General features: G+C 47.7%; 1 protein-coding gene across 1 annotated transcript in view; it reads right to left on the bottom strand.

Moving 5' to 3' along the window:
- Positions 1 to 6,564: 6,564 nt before the first annotated feature.
- NMNAT3 (nicotinamide nucleotide adenylyltransferase 3) overlaps positions 6,565 to 14,644 on the bottom strand; it is a 116,922-nt gene continuing 108,842 nt past the window's right edge. Inside the window, exons 4-5 of the mRNA XM_060149736.1 lie at positions 13,812 to 13,894; positions 6,565 to 7,581 (exon numbers count right to left, since the gene is read on the bottom strand). Coding sequence (XP_060005719.1) covers positions 7,238 to 7,581; positions 13,812 to 13,894 — 427 coding nt within the window. The 3' untranslated portion in view covers positions 6,565 to 7,237. The remainder of the gene's footprint in view (positions 7,582 to 13,811; positions 13,895 to 14,644) is intronic.

The raw sequence follows: 14,644 nt of genomic DNA, 5'->3' as shown, positions 1-14,644 counted from the left end.
ATCGAGACAAATTCTTGCTTTCAGAGAACTTGGTGTCACCATCGAATCAGTCATTTCACGGGTGATGAAATTCTCTCACAAAAGAGAGCAGGGAGCTGGGAGTACTGTGGGCAAGTCTAACTTAATCAGGACTCAGAGAGGGCTTCCTGGAAGAAGCGACTTGAGGCTGAGAACTGAAGAAGAAATGGGAATTAGCCCAAAGAAGAGGATGAGACAGCTTGTGGGCAGAGGAAAGGGTATATGCAGAAGCACTGATGGGCCCGGGAAGGGAGTGTGAGACACTGAAAAATGCCCTGGGCTGGAGCAGAGAGTGAAAGGGCTGCGGGCCTGGGGTGGGTAGGGCAAGGACGGTGGCGGGGGGTGGGCGGGGAGCAGGCCAACCCCAGGAGAAGCCGGGTCTTCACCCTGAAAGCATGTAAAGGAAGCTCAGGAGGATTTTTTTTTTTTTTGCGGTACGCGGGCCTCTCACTGTTGTGGCCTCTCCCATTGCGGAGCACAGGCTCCGGACACGCAGGCTCAGCGGCCGTGGCTCACGGGCCCAGCCGCTCCGCGGCATGTGGGATCTTCCCGGACCAGGGCACAAACCCGTGTCCCCTGCATCGGCAGGCGGACTCTCAGCCACTGCGCCACCAGGGAAGCCCTTTCTGTTAAGACACCTTTATTGAGGTGTAATTTAAATACCACAAAATCTATCTGTGTTATGTGTGTAGCTTGATGAGCTTTAGTAAATTTATATAAATGAGCAACCATCACCACAATCTAGTTCTAGAACACGCCTAACAAACACCCCCAAAAGTTCCCTTGTGCCCACTTGCGGCCAATCCCCACTCCTACCCTCAGGCAACCACTGGTCTGCTTTCTGCCTCTACAGTTTTGCCTTTTCTAGAAATTTCTTACTAATGGAATCATATAATATGTCGTCCTATATGCCTGACTCCTTCCACTTGGCGCGTCTTTGAGATTTATCCACTTTGTTGCAGGTATCCATCACCAGCTCTTCCTTTTAATTGCTGAATCATATTCCATTGTATGGACAAAACACACTTCTTTATCCATTTACCAGTTGATGGACCTTTGAATTTCCCCAGTTTTTAGCTATCGTAAATAACGCTGCTACAAACATTCACATTCAAGTCTGCATGGATAAATGATTTCCTCTCTCTTGGGCGGATACCTAGGAGTGGGGTTGCTGCATTGATTCTAACCATTCCAGTGGGTGGGGAATGGTAGGTAGCTCACTGTGGTTCTCTAAAGACTAACAGGGCTGAGCATCTCTTCTGGGCTTATTTGTCATTCCTGTGTCGCCTTTGGCAAAGTGTCTTGTTTCCAGGATTCCATGTTTGGTGACTTGCTTGAAGGATTCGTAGGACTCAGAGGCAGTTTACCTGTCTTGGCAATGAGTCATTGCAGTGAGGGGACACACGGCAGGGCTGGCCAGGGGAGAAGACACATGGGGTGCAGTCTGGAGGAGCCCAGGTGAAGGCTTCCCAAGTTCTCCCTCAGAGAGAAAACACACACAGAACACGCCTCTTCCTCCAGCAGTGAAATGCCGCAACACTGCGCATTGTTTCTCTCCGGGGGAGCCTGCCTGAGACTCAGAATCCAGGGTTTTTATCGTGGGCTGGCGATGTAGCATTCTGCCCGCACGACCTGCCGTGATTACCGACATTCCAAACTCCTAGAAAGAAGGCAGATGTTCACTACAAATCACATTGCTTGTACAAACAGTCTAGGCAAGCTGGTGTACCCAGATTCAGTGCCCCAGGCAGACAAAACAGCCTTATCAGTTAGACACGTAGGCGATATTCCAAAAGCCAATGTCTCAGATGCCAGCCAAGGGCCAGCCTTCTATCGAGCAGCGTCAGGCCTGCTAGGTTAACCCTCTCCTGCACATCTTCAGTCAAATCTTTGGATTGTTTTTAATTGGGTTTTTAGGCTTATTTTTAAGAGAGTCCTTTACATATTCTGGACACGAGTCATTTATTAGATACACATTTTGGAAATGTGTTCTTCAGTCTGTGGCTTCCATTGGAGTCCCCTGGTGTCCCTTGGAAGGAGTGTGGGCAGGGGAGGGATATGCCCAGATTTGCACACACACACAACTGCTCTGGGTCTGATGTGGAGAACAGATCTCAGGGGCCGGGAGTGGATTAGAGAGGCCATCACAGTGGTCCAGGTAAGAGATGATGGGGGTCTACATTGGGAGGGGACAGGGTGGATGGAGAAAAGAGGCCGCATATGAGGGCTGTTTAGGAAGTAAGACTGACAAGGCATGCAAACACTCATTGTGAATTTCCAACAGGAGGAAGAAAGTTAGGTAGGGCTCCCTAAACTTAACTGCAGAACACAATACTATTGTTTCTAATAGCGATATTTCCATATCTTTGTGGGATTTTAGTGTTCTGATAATTTGGGAAAGGTGGGACCAACCAGATGAACTTTAGGGTCCCTTATAGTGCCATGAGCAAGTATTTTGGGGATGATTTTAACAATTCCAAAATATTCTGAGGTGTGTGCCTAGGTGCATTATGAGTTACACACACACGTGTATCTAACATGTTGAGCTTTGGTCCAAGAAAATAACTTCATGACTGAAATGGAACACAGTCTATGCCTGGAGACCCTTGTAAAAAGTGAAGGTAGAAACACTGTTAGCACAGGAAGTGTGAGGACGGGGAGAAGAAATTCATATTCATGTATTAACTCAGTTACCACATGTGCCTTGCAAATCCAGAGCACTATCTGTTTAACATGGGATTTCACATCATTCTGTCCCAAGTGATACAGACAGTACTGTAAATGAAAAATCCTTTCCTCAGGCCGGGATCCGGAGCTCCGCTCATTCGTGCAGTGTGTGCTATCACAGGAGAACCTTTATTTAAGGTTGGAGATTCTATTTACCCAGGAGCCCAAACCACTGCTTAATCTGTTCTTGCAAAATAAACAAAACACCCTGGCAAACTAGATGCAAAGAAGGCCCGAGGGAATGCAGAAGAATGTGAAATCAGGTACGCAGGTCGGTGTCAATGCAATAAATCAAGAGCACAGCAGTGATACATATTTTCTCTTCTGATACCAAAGAAAGGGAGGTTACAAGAATCAATGGGACAAAACGAGAGTATAAAAATTTATATATATGTATAAATATAAATAAATAAATAAATATATGTGGTAGGTTTTTTTTTGTGCTGTTTTATTTTAGGGGACAATGTATGTGAAGGCTAAGAAATGAATGTTTTGCCCGGTGGGAGCCACAAGATACAGCCATGAATCAGACAGATGAAGGCATCTCCTCCAGCCTAGCTGGGCCTGGTTCCCTGAGCCCGTGGAAAGGCTGGACAGGGAGATAGATGGTGGTGTGCCAAGATGCCTGCTATCGGGTGCACACGGTAATGGTCGAGCCCTCCTCAAGGAGGTGATGAGGAATCTAGCTGGTCATGCTATTTTGCCCTCTCCTGCCACAAGGCCTTTGTACCTGCTGTTCATTCTGCCTGAAAGCCAGTTGCCTCCATCCATCCCCAAGTCTTGTGGATTCATCTTGCAGGTCTCAAATCTATCCTTTCTTCCCTGCTGTCTATACTCTGTCATCAGGGTGAATCCCTGATGCCTTACGGAGCCTAAACTTTGTACAGTCTTGAAGGCCCCTTTCCAGAAAAAGAATAACAATTATGAATGTGAAATTACATACCTAAATAATTAAGGTCCCTCCAGGGTGTTGAGAAGGGCCTGGTGAGCGAGGGGCTAGAGCTTAAGCTTCCCTACGTCACAGGGAACCTGCTGTCTCTGGCTGGCATATCACGTGGTGTGTTTGCCCAACAGAGCCCTCGACACGCTTTGCAATCATGTTTAGTGGCGTGAATAGTTGATTCCTAGCCATCTCCACCCTGGACTGTAAGCTTCTTGAGGGGAGAGACTGTGTCCATTTCGCTCACCATTGTTCGTTTTCCTACTGTTTAGTCTAGTGGCTGGCATAGGAGAGTCCTCAGTAAAAGGATTTGAGTAAATGAATCCTGAATTTTGAATCATAATTATAATCACAGTACTACTATCTCCCACTCATCAGGAGTCTACACTTGTCAGGCCCTGACCATGAGGACCGAGGGTACGGGGGCCGGGGGGCAGGTTGGAAGCCTCAGCCTGTGAAACATGGAAGAGAAAAGCACTCTGAACACTGGGAGTACAGGGAGGCTGAGGCTGGGGTGCCTCTGAGTCAAGCATGTAGCATCTAATTCCTACTGTCTACAGCACTGTGTCGCCCAGAACAAACATGACTTCATGAGCGGTAGGGATCCCCCCTGCCCCCAAACTAGTGCTTTGTAAGAACAAGCTGTGGCTTCCTAATTTTCCCTCTTGGGAAACAGAAACCCCTTCCTCATATACATATCCTCCCTGCCCAGCCATACTCTTAAACTAGTGGGCCTGGTGATTATTTTGTGCCCAGGGGACATCTGGCAATGCCTGGGGGCATTTTTTGTGGTTACAATGGGCAGGTGTTATTACCAGCTAATGAACGGAGGCCAGGGATATTGCTAGGCGGCCTACAAGGCACACGACAGCCCCTCCCAGCAAAGAATTCTGTGGCCCAGAATGTCACTAGTACCCAGGGTGAGAAGCCCTGCCTCAAACCCACAGGCTCCCTCTCCATCACTTTTCCTGGACATTTATAGCTGTTTGCTGTTTTCCATGTTTTTTTTTTTCTTTTGTGGTACGCGGGCCTCTCGCTGTTGTGGCCTCTCCCGTTGCGGAGCACAGGCTCCAGACGTGCAGGCTCAGCGGCCATGGCTCACGGGCCCAGCTGCTCTGCAGCATGTGGGATCTTCCCGGACCGGGGCACGAACCCGTGTCCCCTGCATCGGCAGGCGGACTCTCAACTACTGCACCACCAGGGAAGCCCTTCCTTTTTTTCCCCATCCTTTGCCTTCTGTACTCCACACAGAACAGTGGGGGCAATGTTGGAAAGCTATTCACCAGAGTAAATGTGATGGAATTTCAGCCATACGTTCAGTCTATTCAAAACAAAATGAATATTTATTATAACAGGGGCTATTCTAGGCCGATGCATTGAATGGCTTGCAAATCTTATTCAAATACAAATACTGAGTCAGTAGGTCTGGGGTGGAACGTGAGAGTCTGCATTTCTAACCAGCTCGCAGCCTGAGAATCTGCATTTCATCCCAGGATGAAAACACTGGGCCTGGGAGCACACTTGGAGTAGCAAATTTCTTGGCACTTAGGATACAGCAGCAAAGAAAACAAAGACTCCTGCCCTTGGGGAGCTTCCAGTTGGGCTAGAAAGTGTACTGGACCCAAAGAAGGGTGGAGAGGCTGAAGTCAGAGGCACTCGGAGTCTTAGAAAATCAGCTGGAAGAGAATTTAGAGGATGTCTAATCAAACCTCCCCATTTTAGAGATTGGGAAACTGAGGCTCACAGTGGGGAAGGGAGCTAGTTAACATCACCCAGCTTGCTGTGCCAGCTTTTGGGCAGGGCTGTTTGATTCCTATTCCCCTGAATTATCAGGGTCCTTAGGAAGTTCTTGAGGGCAGAGCTCATCAGGGTGGGGGGATGGCCAGCAGCTTTAGAGGTTGCAGGCGTGGAAGTCTGGAGACTCCCACGGGATGGCCCCACTACCCTCCATGCAGGAAACCCTGATTTCCTACTTCACTCATGTCCATCCTGACACACCTGCAGACACTGGGATATATTTGGGGAGATACTAGATTCTTCTCACTGACCCTTGGCGTTTCTGCACGATTAAATTTGTAGCAAAGATAAACCAGGGTAAAATCCTGGGGAAGTAAATTCTAAATGAGTTCAGTCATTTGGTCAGCAAGTGGAAAGAGTAAACTCAAACAGAGTTCGGCTAGTCAAAACCTCTTCCTAATCGGGAGTGGAAGGAAAAATCCTGAACACACACACCAGCTCCTGTGGGCACCTTTCGGGGCTCAGCAGAACATAGCCATCAACCCAGAGCTTAGAGAACCATTTGCTTGGTGTTGAAAAGCAATTGCTTCCTCCACAGCTGGTACCCGGGAATGGAAACTTTTAAATTCATGCCAGTTTGATTGGAACAGTAGCAAATTTCATGGAGTAGCTAAAAAGAAAAGCAACAGCTGGTACATCAGGCATTAATAATATAACAAAGAAAGAAAAAAGAGAAACTTTTCATTAGTGCTTTTTGATGTCAATTTATTATTTATCCCTTCACCAATATTCAAACAGGCAGGCAGTCATAAAACATTCAAAACGATCTTCTAAAACAGTCAAGGCATCTGTTTTACCTCCGTTCCTTTTTAGAAACCTGGAAATCAGGAGCCCTGGCATTTATAGAATAGCTGTGTTTTAAAAAATAATATATATATATGTATTGTATCAAAAATATTGTTTGAGGGGCTTCCCTGGTGGCGCAGTGGTTGAGAGTCCGCCTGCCGATGCAGGGGACACGGGTTCGTGCCCCGGTCCGGAAGGATCCCACATGCCGCGGAGCGGCTGGGCCCGTGAGCCATGGCCGCTGAGCCTGCGCGTCCGGAGACTGTGGTCCGCAACGGGAGAGGCCACAGCAGTGAGAGGCCTGCGTACCGCAAAAAAAAAAAAAAAAAAAAATTATATATATATATATATAGTTTGAGGATCACTACCTAGAAAGATTTTAGTTTAAATTTTATCAATGGCCAGTAGGCAGGCAGACTACGGTTTGTAAAGGAAGACTCAATGTCAATCAGCAAAGTGTTGCTTCCAAATTTTGGACTCCTCCATGAACATTACTTTGTGGAAACAAGGCATTGACAAAGCCCACTGTTTGGTAATTAGCATCCTGTCAAGTCTCTCCAATCAAGACCCGCAAGCTGCACCTGGTCCTAGTTAAAACACGCTTTGTGGGCAATTCTGATCTGACCCTCAGGGGCCCCCTGCCACATGCAGAACTGCCTTCAGTGCGCAGCCATAACTACCAGTTACAAAATAAGAAGGCCTCTTCATCCAGAGGTTCTGAGAACTTCCGTCTAAACCTAATGACCACTTTAACTTCTGTGATAAATGTCCATCCTTGTGATGCAAACATCTGCTCCTCCCCGAAGAAGGTATCTCTTCCTGGGACAGAAGGTACCTCACAAACAAAATCATTGTTGAAACAAACCAAATGAAACATGGAAAAACTCTGGAAAACAAAGACTGTAAGCGCCCTGTCCTCAGGACGAGACCAGTGGAGGAGGAGGTGGCCCTCCCCAGCTTGGCTACCCTTCATTCCTCTCCGGGGCTGGCGTAGAGGTCATGCTCCTTGATGTAGGCGATGACGGCATCGGGGAGCAGGTACTTCACGCTCTGCCCTCGGCCCAGGGCCCGCCTGATGTATGTGGCACTGATCTCGTTCTGCACTGGCTCCCTGGCCAGGTGGATGTTGTCCTGGTATCTCTGCAGGATGGGCGAGCCCAAGATGTACCCCTTTGGGTCGTGCCCTGCCCGGTCCACGCACACCAAGCCGAACTTCTCCACTATTTCTTGGATGTGCGTGTCTTTCCAGAGGTTGGGGGTCTGGAAGGTCTTCAGGACATCTGCCCCGCAGAGGAGCTTCAGCTCAGGCACAGCTGGAGAAACAAGGGTGGATCCCAAGAAAGTTACAGAAGGGTCATGGCCAGGAACGATAACATCATATTCTGTTTGAAATTTTCCAAAAATGCTTTTCTTGGAATATATGGGGAAATCAACATCTCCGTGTTCATGACTTAAAAAGAAAAAGCGTGTAAATGAATCCGAAGCTACTTCAGGGACGTACACTTGTAATACTTTAATCAATGAATCTTTTAACATTGGCAAAATGCCAAGTAATACAAAATGGATTTTTTTTTTTTTTTTCCAGTGTTATACCACAAGGCTGTCTGTGGTTGCTGGACCCCATAGCAGAGTCCAAAGGCGGCTGTGCTGTACCTAGAACCCCGTCTTCTGATAGAAGGTGAGGTTCTTAAAGTCCTAGGACTAACAAGTCACTGCCTTTCTCAAAATCTATTTCAGCCCTAACACCTGGTATTTTTATAAGTACAATCTCATCCTAAAGGTTAATTATAAAGGATCTGTGGGTAACTAAAAGGTCTCTAAGACCCCAGCTGGTGACCTTTTCATCTGTTTTCAATAAAACAAAGCTCTAGAACAACTGATCAATGTGGCTAATCCTTTGGCATTTGTGCTACTAGAGAATGATGATTATGATGATTAAAGAATACTTAACACTTATTGGTTGTTTACTGTGGGCACTATTGCTAAGCGCTTCATGTGTTTAATCGCATTTGAGCCTCAGAACAACCTCAGAAGGTAGGTGTTATTGTCGTGCCCACTTTGCGGAGGGGGAAACTGAGGCACAGAGAGGTGCATGACTCATTTAAGCAGAGGAGTCAGGATTTAAATGCACACAGCCAGCCTCCAGCTGGGGCATTTGAAACCGCTGGGCTCTGCCTCCGCCTGCTGGCAGGAATTGTACATGCGTCACCCTGCCTGGATATTCCTGGCACCATTCCTGTTCAGGCCCCCGTTGAATGGGCTAATCGGAAAAGGAAAAACCAAGTCCATGCTAGAAGCAACCAGCAGGACCTCTAGTCCTTCTGGAAGCCAGTTCTAGCTTCAGTGAACGGCAAAGGCTGGGCTTCTAGGTCACGGGCATCTCTCAGTCACCCTGAAATCTCAGCTGGGAGAGGCTTCAGGGATACCAGCTGCTGGGGAAAACCTGATGTAAATGGTCGGTTTAGGCTCCTCTATTGTGAAACCTTCGAAGGGATCCGGACGTGGACCAGAGAGATGAGTTTACAAACGAGCACCAGACCAGCCGTGCACTGCAAAGTGAGAAACTAGAGATGTCACGGACAGGTCAGAGTTCCGGCCTGTCGGGCACCGGCTGCTGTGGGGCTGGAGCTGAGATCCTTCCCTGGGCCTCAGTTTCCCATCCATGAAATGGTGGCACTGGACTTGTTTACTCATTTTAAAGCAGCAGATGTAATTACAGAAAACACACTTCAGACACTTTAGCAGCATAACTAGGACTCTAGTGCCAGACTTCTTAGATTCAAATCCTGGCTCTGCGGTTTGACAGCTGTGTGACCTCAAGTTTAAAATGGGGATATTAACAGTGCTTATCTCATAGGATTATCTTAGAATTGAATGAGCTTATAAATGTAAAGCACTTAGAACAGTGCTTGGAACAGAGAAAGTGTGACATATGTTAACTACTGTCCATCCGTCCATCCATCCATCCATCTTTACCTAGTTATCCACCAATCCATTCATCAGCACATCCATTCAGCACTTATGGAATATCTCCTAAGTACCTGGCCTTTTAAAATCAATAAAACTGCATTTAAAAATTATTCAATAACTTAGACCTTTTTCACTCATTTGGGCTGGTCCCATTGCTTACAACATGTATGTGGATCCAAACTGCTCTGCACCTGTGAGATTTTACTCTAATTTCTTATTTATTTGACCATCGTAATGTAGCAAGAGACCACCGTTCGACCTTTCAAGCAATGGGGTTGCTGTTATGTGGTCTTCCTATGGGGGAGGTTAAATGATGTGCACTGAATTCCTGGGTCTTCTGGGGTCTGAGGCACACCACCCTGTTCCCACAGGTCAGGGATTCTTGTCCTGTGGATTTCCGTGGGAACGATTTCCACATATCCACTTCAATATTAGATATTGTTTGAATTCATTAACAATGACAGTGTGGAATATGATTCACTCTGAGCCCTTGCCCAGAAGAGACAAGTACCCACACCTGCCCCGTCCCCCAAGTCAAAGGCATGTCTGCGGGACTGGTGTGATGGCCATACGCGTCTCAGATCCCAACTCTGGGCAGTCCTGTCATCAGGCCCCCCAGAGGCATTCACATCTCCCTTTCAAATCCATTCACATCACTCTTACAAAATCTGCAGACCGAGTGACTCTGACTGTCTAAGTCCAAAGTCTGTAAGTCTGAGGTTTTGAATAAATACTGCCAATTTGATTTGTCCTAACAGTGATATAGTGACATAAATAGATGTCCGTGGGCATTTGGGGGCAGTGTGCTTTTTGAATGGCCACAGGCTTTGGAAAGCAGAGGAAGTAGAGATTAACACAGAAAGTGGGAGAAGTGCTACCAGGACCTTTCCCTGTGAATGTCCAGTTGCCCTAAACTCTTTGACATCAAAAGCACCAACCCTGAGGCCAGTCAGCCCTGGGTTCTAATTTCAGATCTGCGAGGAGCCTGGGATAGTTATAGCTGGTGGGCCTGTTTCCTCAGCTGTAGTAGGGATAATAAAGCCTCCTTCGGGAGTTATGGAAGTTGAGTGATGGAGAGAATGCGATGGAAATCTCCTGCTTAGTGCAGGCACCGAGGGTGGTGTCCGGAGCACAGGACTTCTGGGTCTAGACAGGACACCCAAGATGCAGCCAGGTATTGCAACTGAAGGATGGCACCCAAATTAACCTTGGAACAGTCAGTGTGAAATGGAACCAGATGAAGCGTCTGCTCTGGTTGTATGAAAGGAGAACGGGGCTGAGCTGTGCTCGGACCCCATCGTTCAAGGCAGGGACCACATTCACAAGCGACAGAGGTGGCCTGTTAAGGGACTGAGGCATCATCCACCCCAAAGCGTGACGCCCAAGCAGCCCGGGACAAGGCAATTCACACGCCTCTGGGTGAGTCCAAGGAGGACTGCAAATCACAGGAGTGATGGGCAAAGCAGGGCTCCGGCGGCCAGAAAACGCTGAGCTCAGCCCCAGAGGAGAACAGCGCGTGACAAAATACACGGCACACAAAATGGTCCTTTAAAAACGTGTCACCAGTAACATACAAGCGACCTCATCAAAAGCCAAACTTACGGTGAGAAAAAATCACCTGCCTTTTTGAAATTGCTCTAGTTCTTTTTTTCTGATGACAAACATGAAATCTATGTCAATTATGGGACGTATGGAAAACACATAAGTATTTAAAGTAGAAAATAACAGCAACAATAATTCTTTCTACAAAAAACTCAATATTTTGGTGTATTTCTTCAGTCTTTTCTATTTAAACATGCAAATAGATGTGAAAGTATATTTACATATTTTTGTATACTTGAGATTACACAGTATTGTATCCTGATTTTTTCCCATTCCCCTCCTAAGTGTTTCTCCATATCATGAAAACCTTTTGTGTGGATTCTTCATCCTGTATATACAGAACATCCTATCTACATCTTATATATACAGTGTAACTTACTTATACATTCCCTTACACTTAAACACTAAGGTTGCTTTTATTTTCTGCCATTATAAAAATTGCCACGATATACATCCTTCTGCATGTCTTCATCCCAATTTCTAAGTATCTCCTCAGCCAGATTCCTAGAAAGGGAATGTATCAAGCAAAGGGCACACACATTTTTAAGGCCCCTGCTATATTTTGGTAAATTGAAAAGCTCACTTTTCATTCAATGCAAACTTCCTTTTTTTTTTTGCGGTACGCAGTCCTCTCACTGTTGTGGCCTCTCCCGTTGCGAAGCACAGGTTCCGGACGCCCAGGCTCAGCGGCCATGGCTCACGGGCGCAGCCGCTCCGCGGCATGTGGGATCCTCCCGGACCGGGGCACGAACCCGTGTCCCCTGCATCGGCAGGCGGACCCCCAACCACTGCACCACCAGGGAAGCCCCAAACTTCCTTTTTTAACAGTTACTTTGGAAGAGAACAAGATGAGTAGGATTTAGGGTTTGAACAGAGAGAAAGGGGATAAGGAACAAACCCCCAACATCATAGGGCCAAACAGAGCAGACTAGTAGCCCCCTGGAAAGATAAATCCAAAAAGAATGCAGGGTGAGCTTTGAGGGAGGGAAGGACTGGTTTCACCACAGGGAAGTGGGTTCCAGTCTGGGCCTCACAGGACAGACAGGTTTTCAACAGGGAAGCCAAGAAGGGAAGGGGGAGGGGGGGCACACCAGGCAGAGACAGGGATTCTGGAAGCATCTGCAGAGAGCTGAGAAGCTGGGAGCCTAAGCATGGCCTTCCTCCTACCTCACTGGAAGCTACTCCCTTCCTTCACTGTGGGCTCCAGCATCCTGAGTGGCATGGAGTGCCCAGCACTTCCTGCCTGTGTACCTTACTCAGCCGCCCCTCTGTCCCCGAAACATCCCCAGCCCCAGATAACCTGCTGATCCTATGAGAACTGGTGCAGGCGTCACCTCCTCCAGTCCCCCTAATCCATGTCTGGACTCACTGCCATTCACAGCCTGTCTCCAGCTCAGGGCAGGGGCTGGGCACCAGTCTCTGTTCTCAGCCAGCATCTCTAGAACCCTATTAAGAGTGACTGCTGAGCCAGAGGTGATTCAGAAAGAAGGCAGAGGGCTGAGAATGCACATTGTGTGCTGTGCTCGGGACTGGGGGACAGATGAGGTGCCCATGCTGGCAATGGAGGGGGGCAGACAGGGAGACCAGGGGAGTGTAATAAACATTGTAGAAGCTGATCATGTAGGAGACTCTGTAGCTCCTTCTTTCTTGGATTCCCACTGTAGTGCACAGTTCCCCAAACTGGCGGTGAAGCAGTTCCCCAGCGGGTCTATTAAATATCCAGAGTCCCAGGCCCCATTCCCCCTCAGCAGGTCTGAGGTGTGGCCTGGGAATTAGCATTTATAGCAAGCCTCACAGGTGATTCTGCTGTGAGTGAGCCTTTGGCCAGCATTCAGGAACTGCTGCAGGAAACCTTTAGGGCATTTTCAAGTCCTTTTAATTAATTGATTAATTAATTATAAACATATATATATTCTTTTTCAGATGTTTTTCCATTATAGGTTATTACAAGATATTCAGTATAATTCCCTGTGCTATAGGGTAGGTCCTTGTTGTTTACCTATTTTATATATATAGTAGTGTGTATATGTTAATCCCAAACTCCTAATGTATCCCCATCCACCCTTCAAGTCCTTTTAGAAGAGTGTTTCCCAGTCTGTGTTCTGGGGAGCACCGGTTCTGAGAAACACTAATATGCATTAAAAAGAGTCCCATGATTAAAAAGTGCTAAGCACGCCGCGAGCCTCTTCCCTTTCTTTCAGAGTCACAACGCGCATGAACATAGTAAAGGCTCTGAAAAGTCCTGCAGTAAAGACACCACTTTAAGTTTGCTTAACCGTGACATTCTGGAGTCCTCCTAATAGGGAAATAGTGTCCCACCAACTAAAGTTGGGAGAGCCGCTGGAGTGTTGGCCCAGTGGGACCAGCGATTCCCTGCTCATGGCACATCCTGCCCCCCCCATCACTGTCGCTGCTGCTTATGTGCCTGAGGGGCTATGCATTTGACCCCCGTACCAGGGCTGCCATGGGAGGTACTCTGAAATCACGGCTGACAAGATTCCATCAAACACCAGGAGTTGACAACAGGGTAGAAACCCAGGGCTACAAATTAAAAGGCTAATCCAAATCAACTTTACATGCCTTAAAAAATAGGTTTCCTCTTCCAAGTAAAACACCGAGTAACACTGCTATAAAGTATTAGTTTAAGGGAAATAATGGCACATTTTGTTTTCAAAAAGACTAAGGCTTTCAAAAGCGGCCCAGCAGCACCCGGAAGTTGATCTCTGTGTAGCCCTGACTGTAATCCAGGTCACGAGCCCAAGTCACAAGTGTAGGTAAACTCCTTCGGGGCAGAAAATCCCAATTTAGCGTAACGATTTACAAGGGACGGTGGCAGATTGGTTAGCTGACCTTTCAACGTGGGAAGTGTCACCCCTAGCAGGCTTCGAAAGCTCTTATCGGTGCCCAGGGGGCTGTGACTCCCGAAGCCCGGACATCTCACCCTCCCACAGAGGAGAGGGTCAGCACCCACCTGCGGGGGCTGGAGAGTCAACCTTGCCTTGGTCCAGGCCTTCCTTCCAGGGCAGAGATCTGAGCAGTTCGCTGTGATGATGCCTGTGTTGTAAGCATATGGGTTCAGGGGGCATCCATGTGGCCTACAGTCCCCCCAAACCACCCGGGGGGGGTCCTCTGATTTTAAGTCTCAACCTGCTTTTGTCCATTTTAGGTAGCTCATTCCATAAATATTTGCTGAAGGCCTACCACGTGCCAGGCCCTGTGCTAGGGGATGCGTCTGGGCCCTCACAGACCCCCGCGTCCAAGGCAGCTCACAGCCTTCTGTGAGCCCCGACTGAAAGGAGGACATGAGCAGAGTTCTACTCTTTTAGTATTTTCTTTCAGTACCTCACTTTTTACAAAAAAACTGAATAGGGATTACAGACCTGGGCTATTAGAATCAGACCTGAGTTCAAAATACAAATGTTCAGTTGTAGAGCTGGGGTAATACACCGACTTTTTAGACCTTTGTGGAGCTAAATGAGCGAACACACCGTAAGCACTGGTACAGTGCCTGGCCCACAGCTGCCTCTCAAGATAGAGGCTCTCTCGGATCATGCGCTAGTACTTTAGAATTTGACAGGGTGATGCTCAGAGCCTGGCTTGCAGCCAGACTGCCTGGGTTGAATCCCAGCTCCCCCGCCGGCCAGCGGGGGGACCCCGGGTGGGCGGTTTCCAGTCTCGGCACCTGCAAAACGAGGAATGATGACAGTGCCGGCTTCCCATGGATGGTTATGAAGATGAAAGGAGTTATACATGCAAAGCCCACCAAGTGGTGTGCAGCACAGAGCGAATCTCATTACATGTTAG

The sequence above is a fragment of the Lagenorhynchus albirostris genome, chromosome 5 (genome assembly GCF_949774975.1).
Source record: "Lagenorhynchus albirostris chromosome 5, mLagAlb1.1, whole genome shotgun sequence".
Taxonomy (NCBI): Eukaryota; Metazoa; Chordata; class Mammalia; order Artiodactyla; family Delphinidae; genus Lagenorhynchus; species Lagenorhynchus albirostris.
This window is presented reverse-complemented; position numbering and strand designations above follow the sequence as displayed.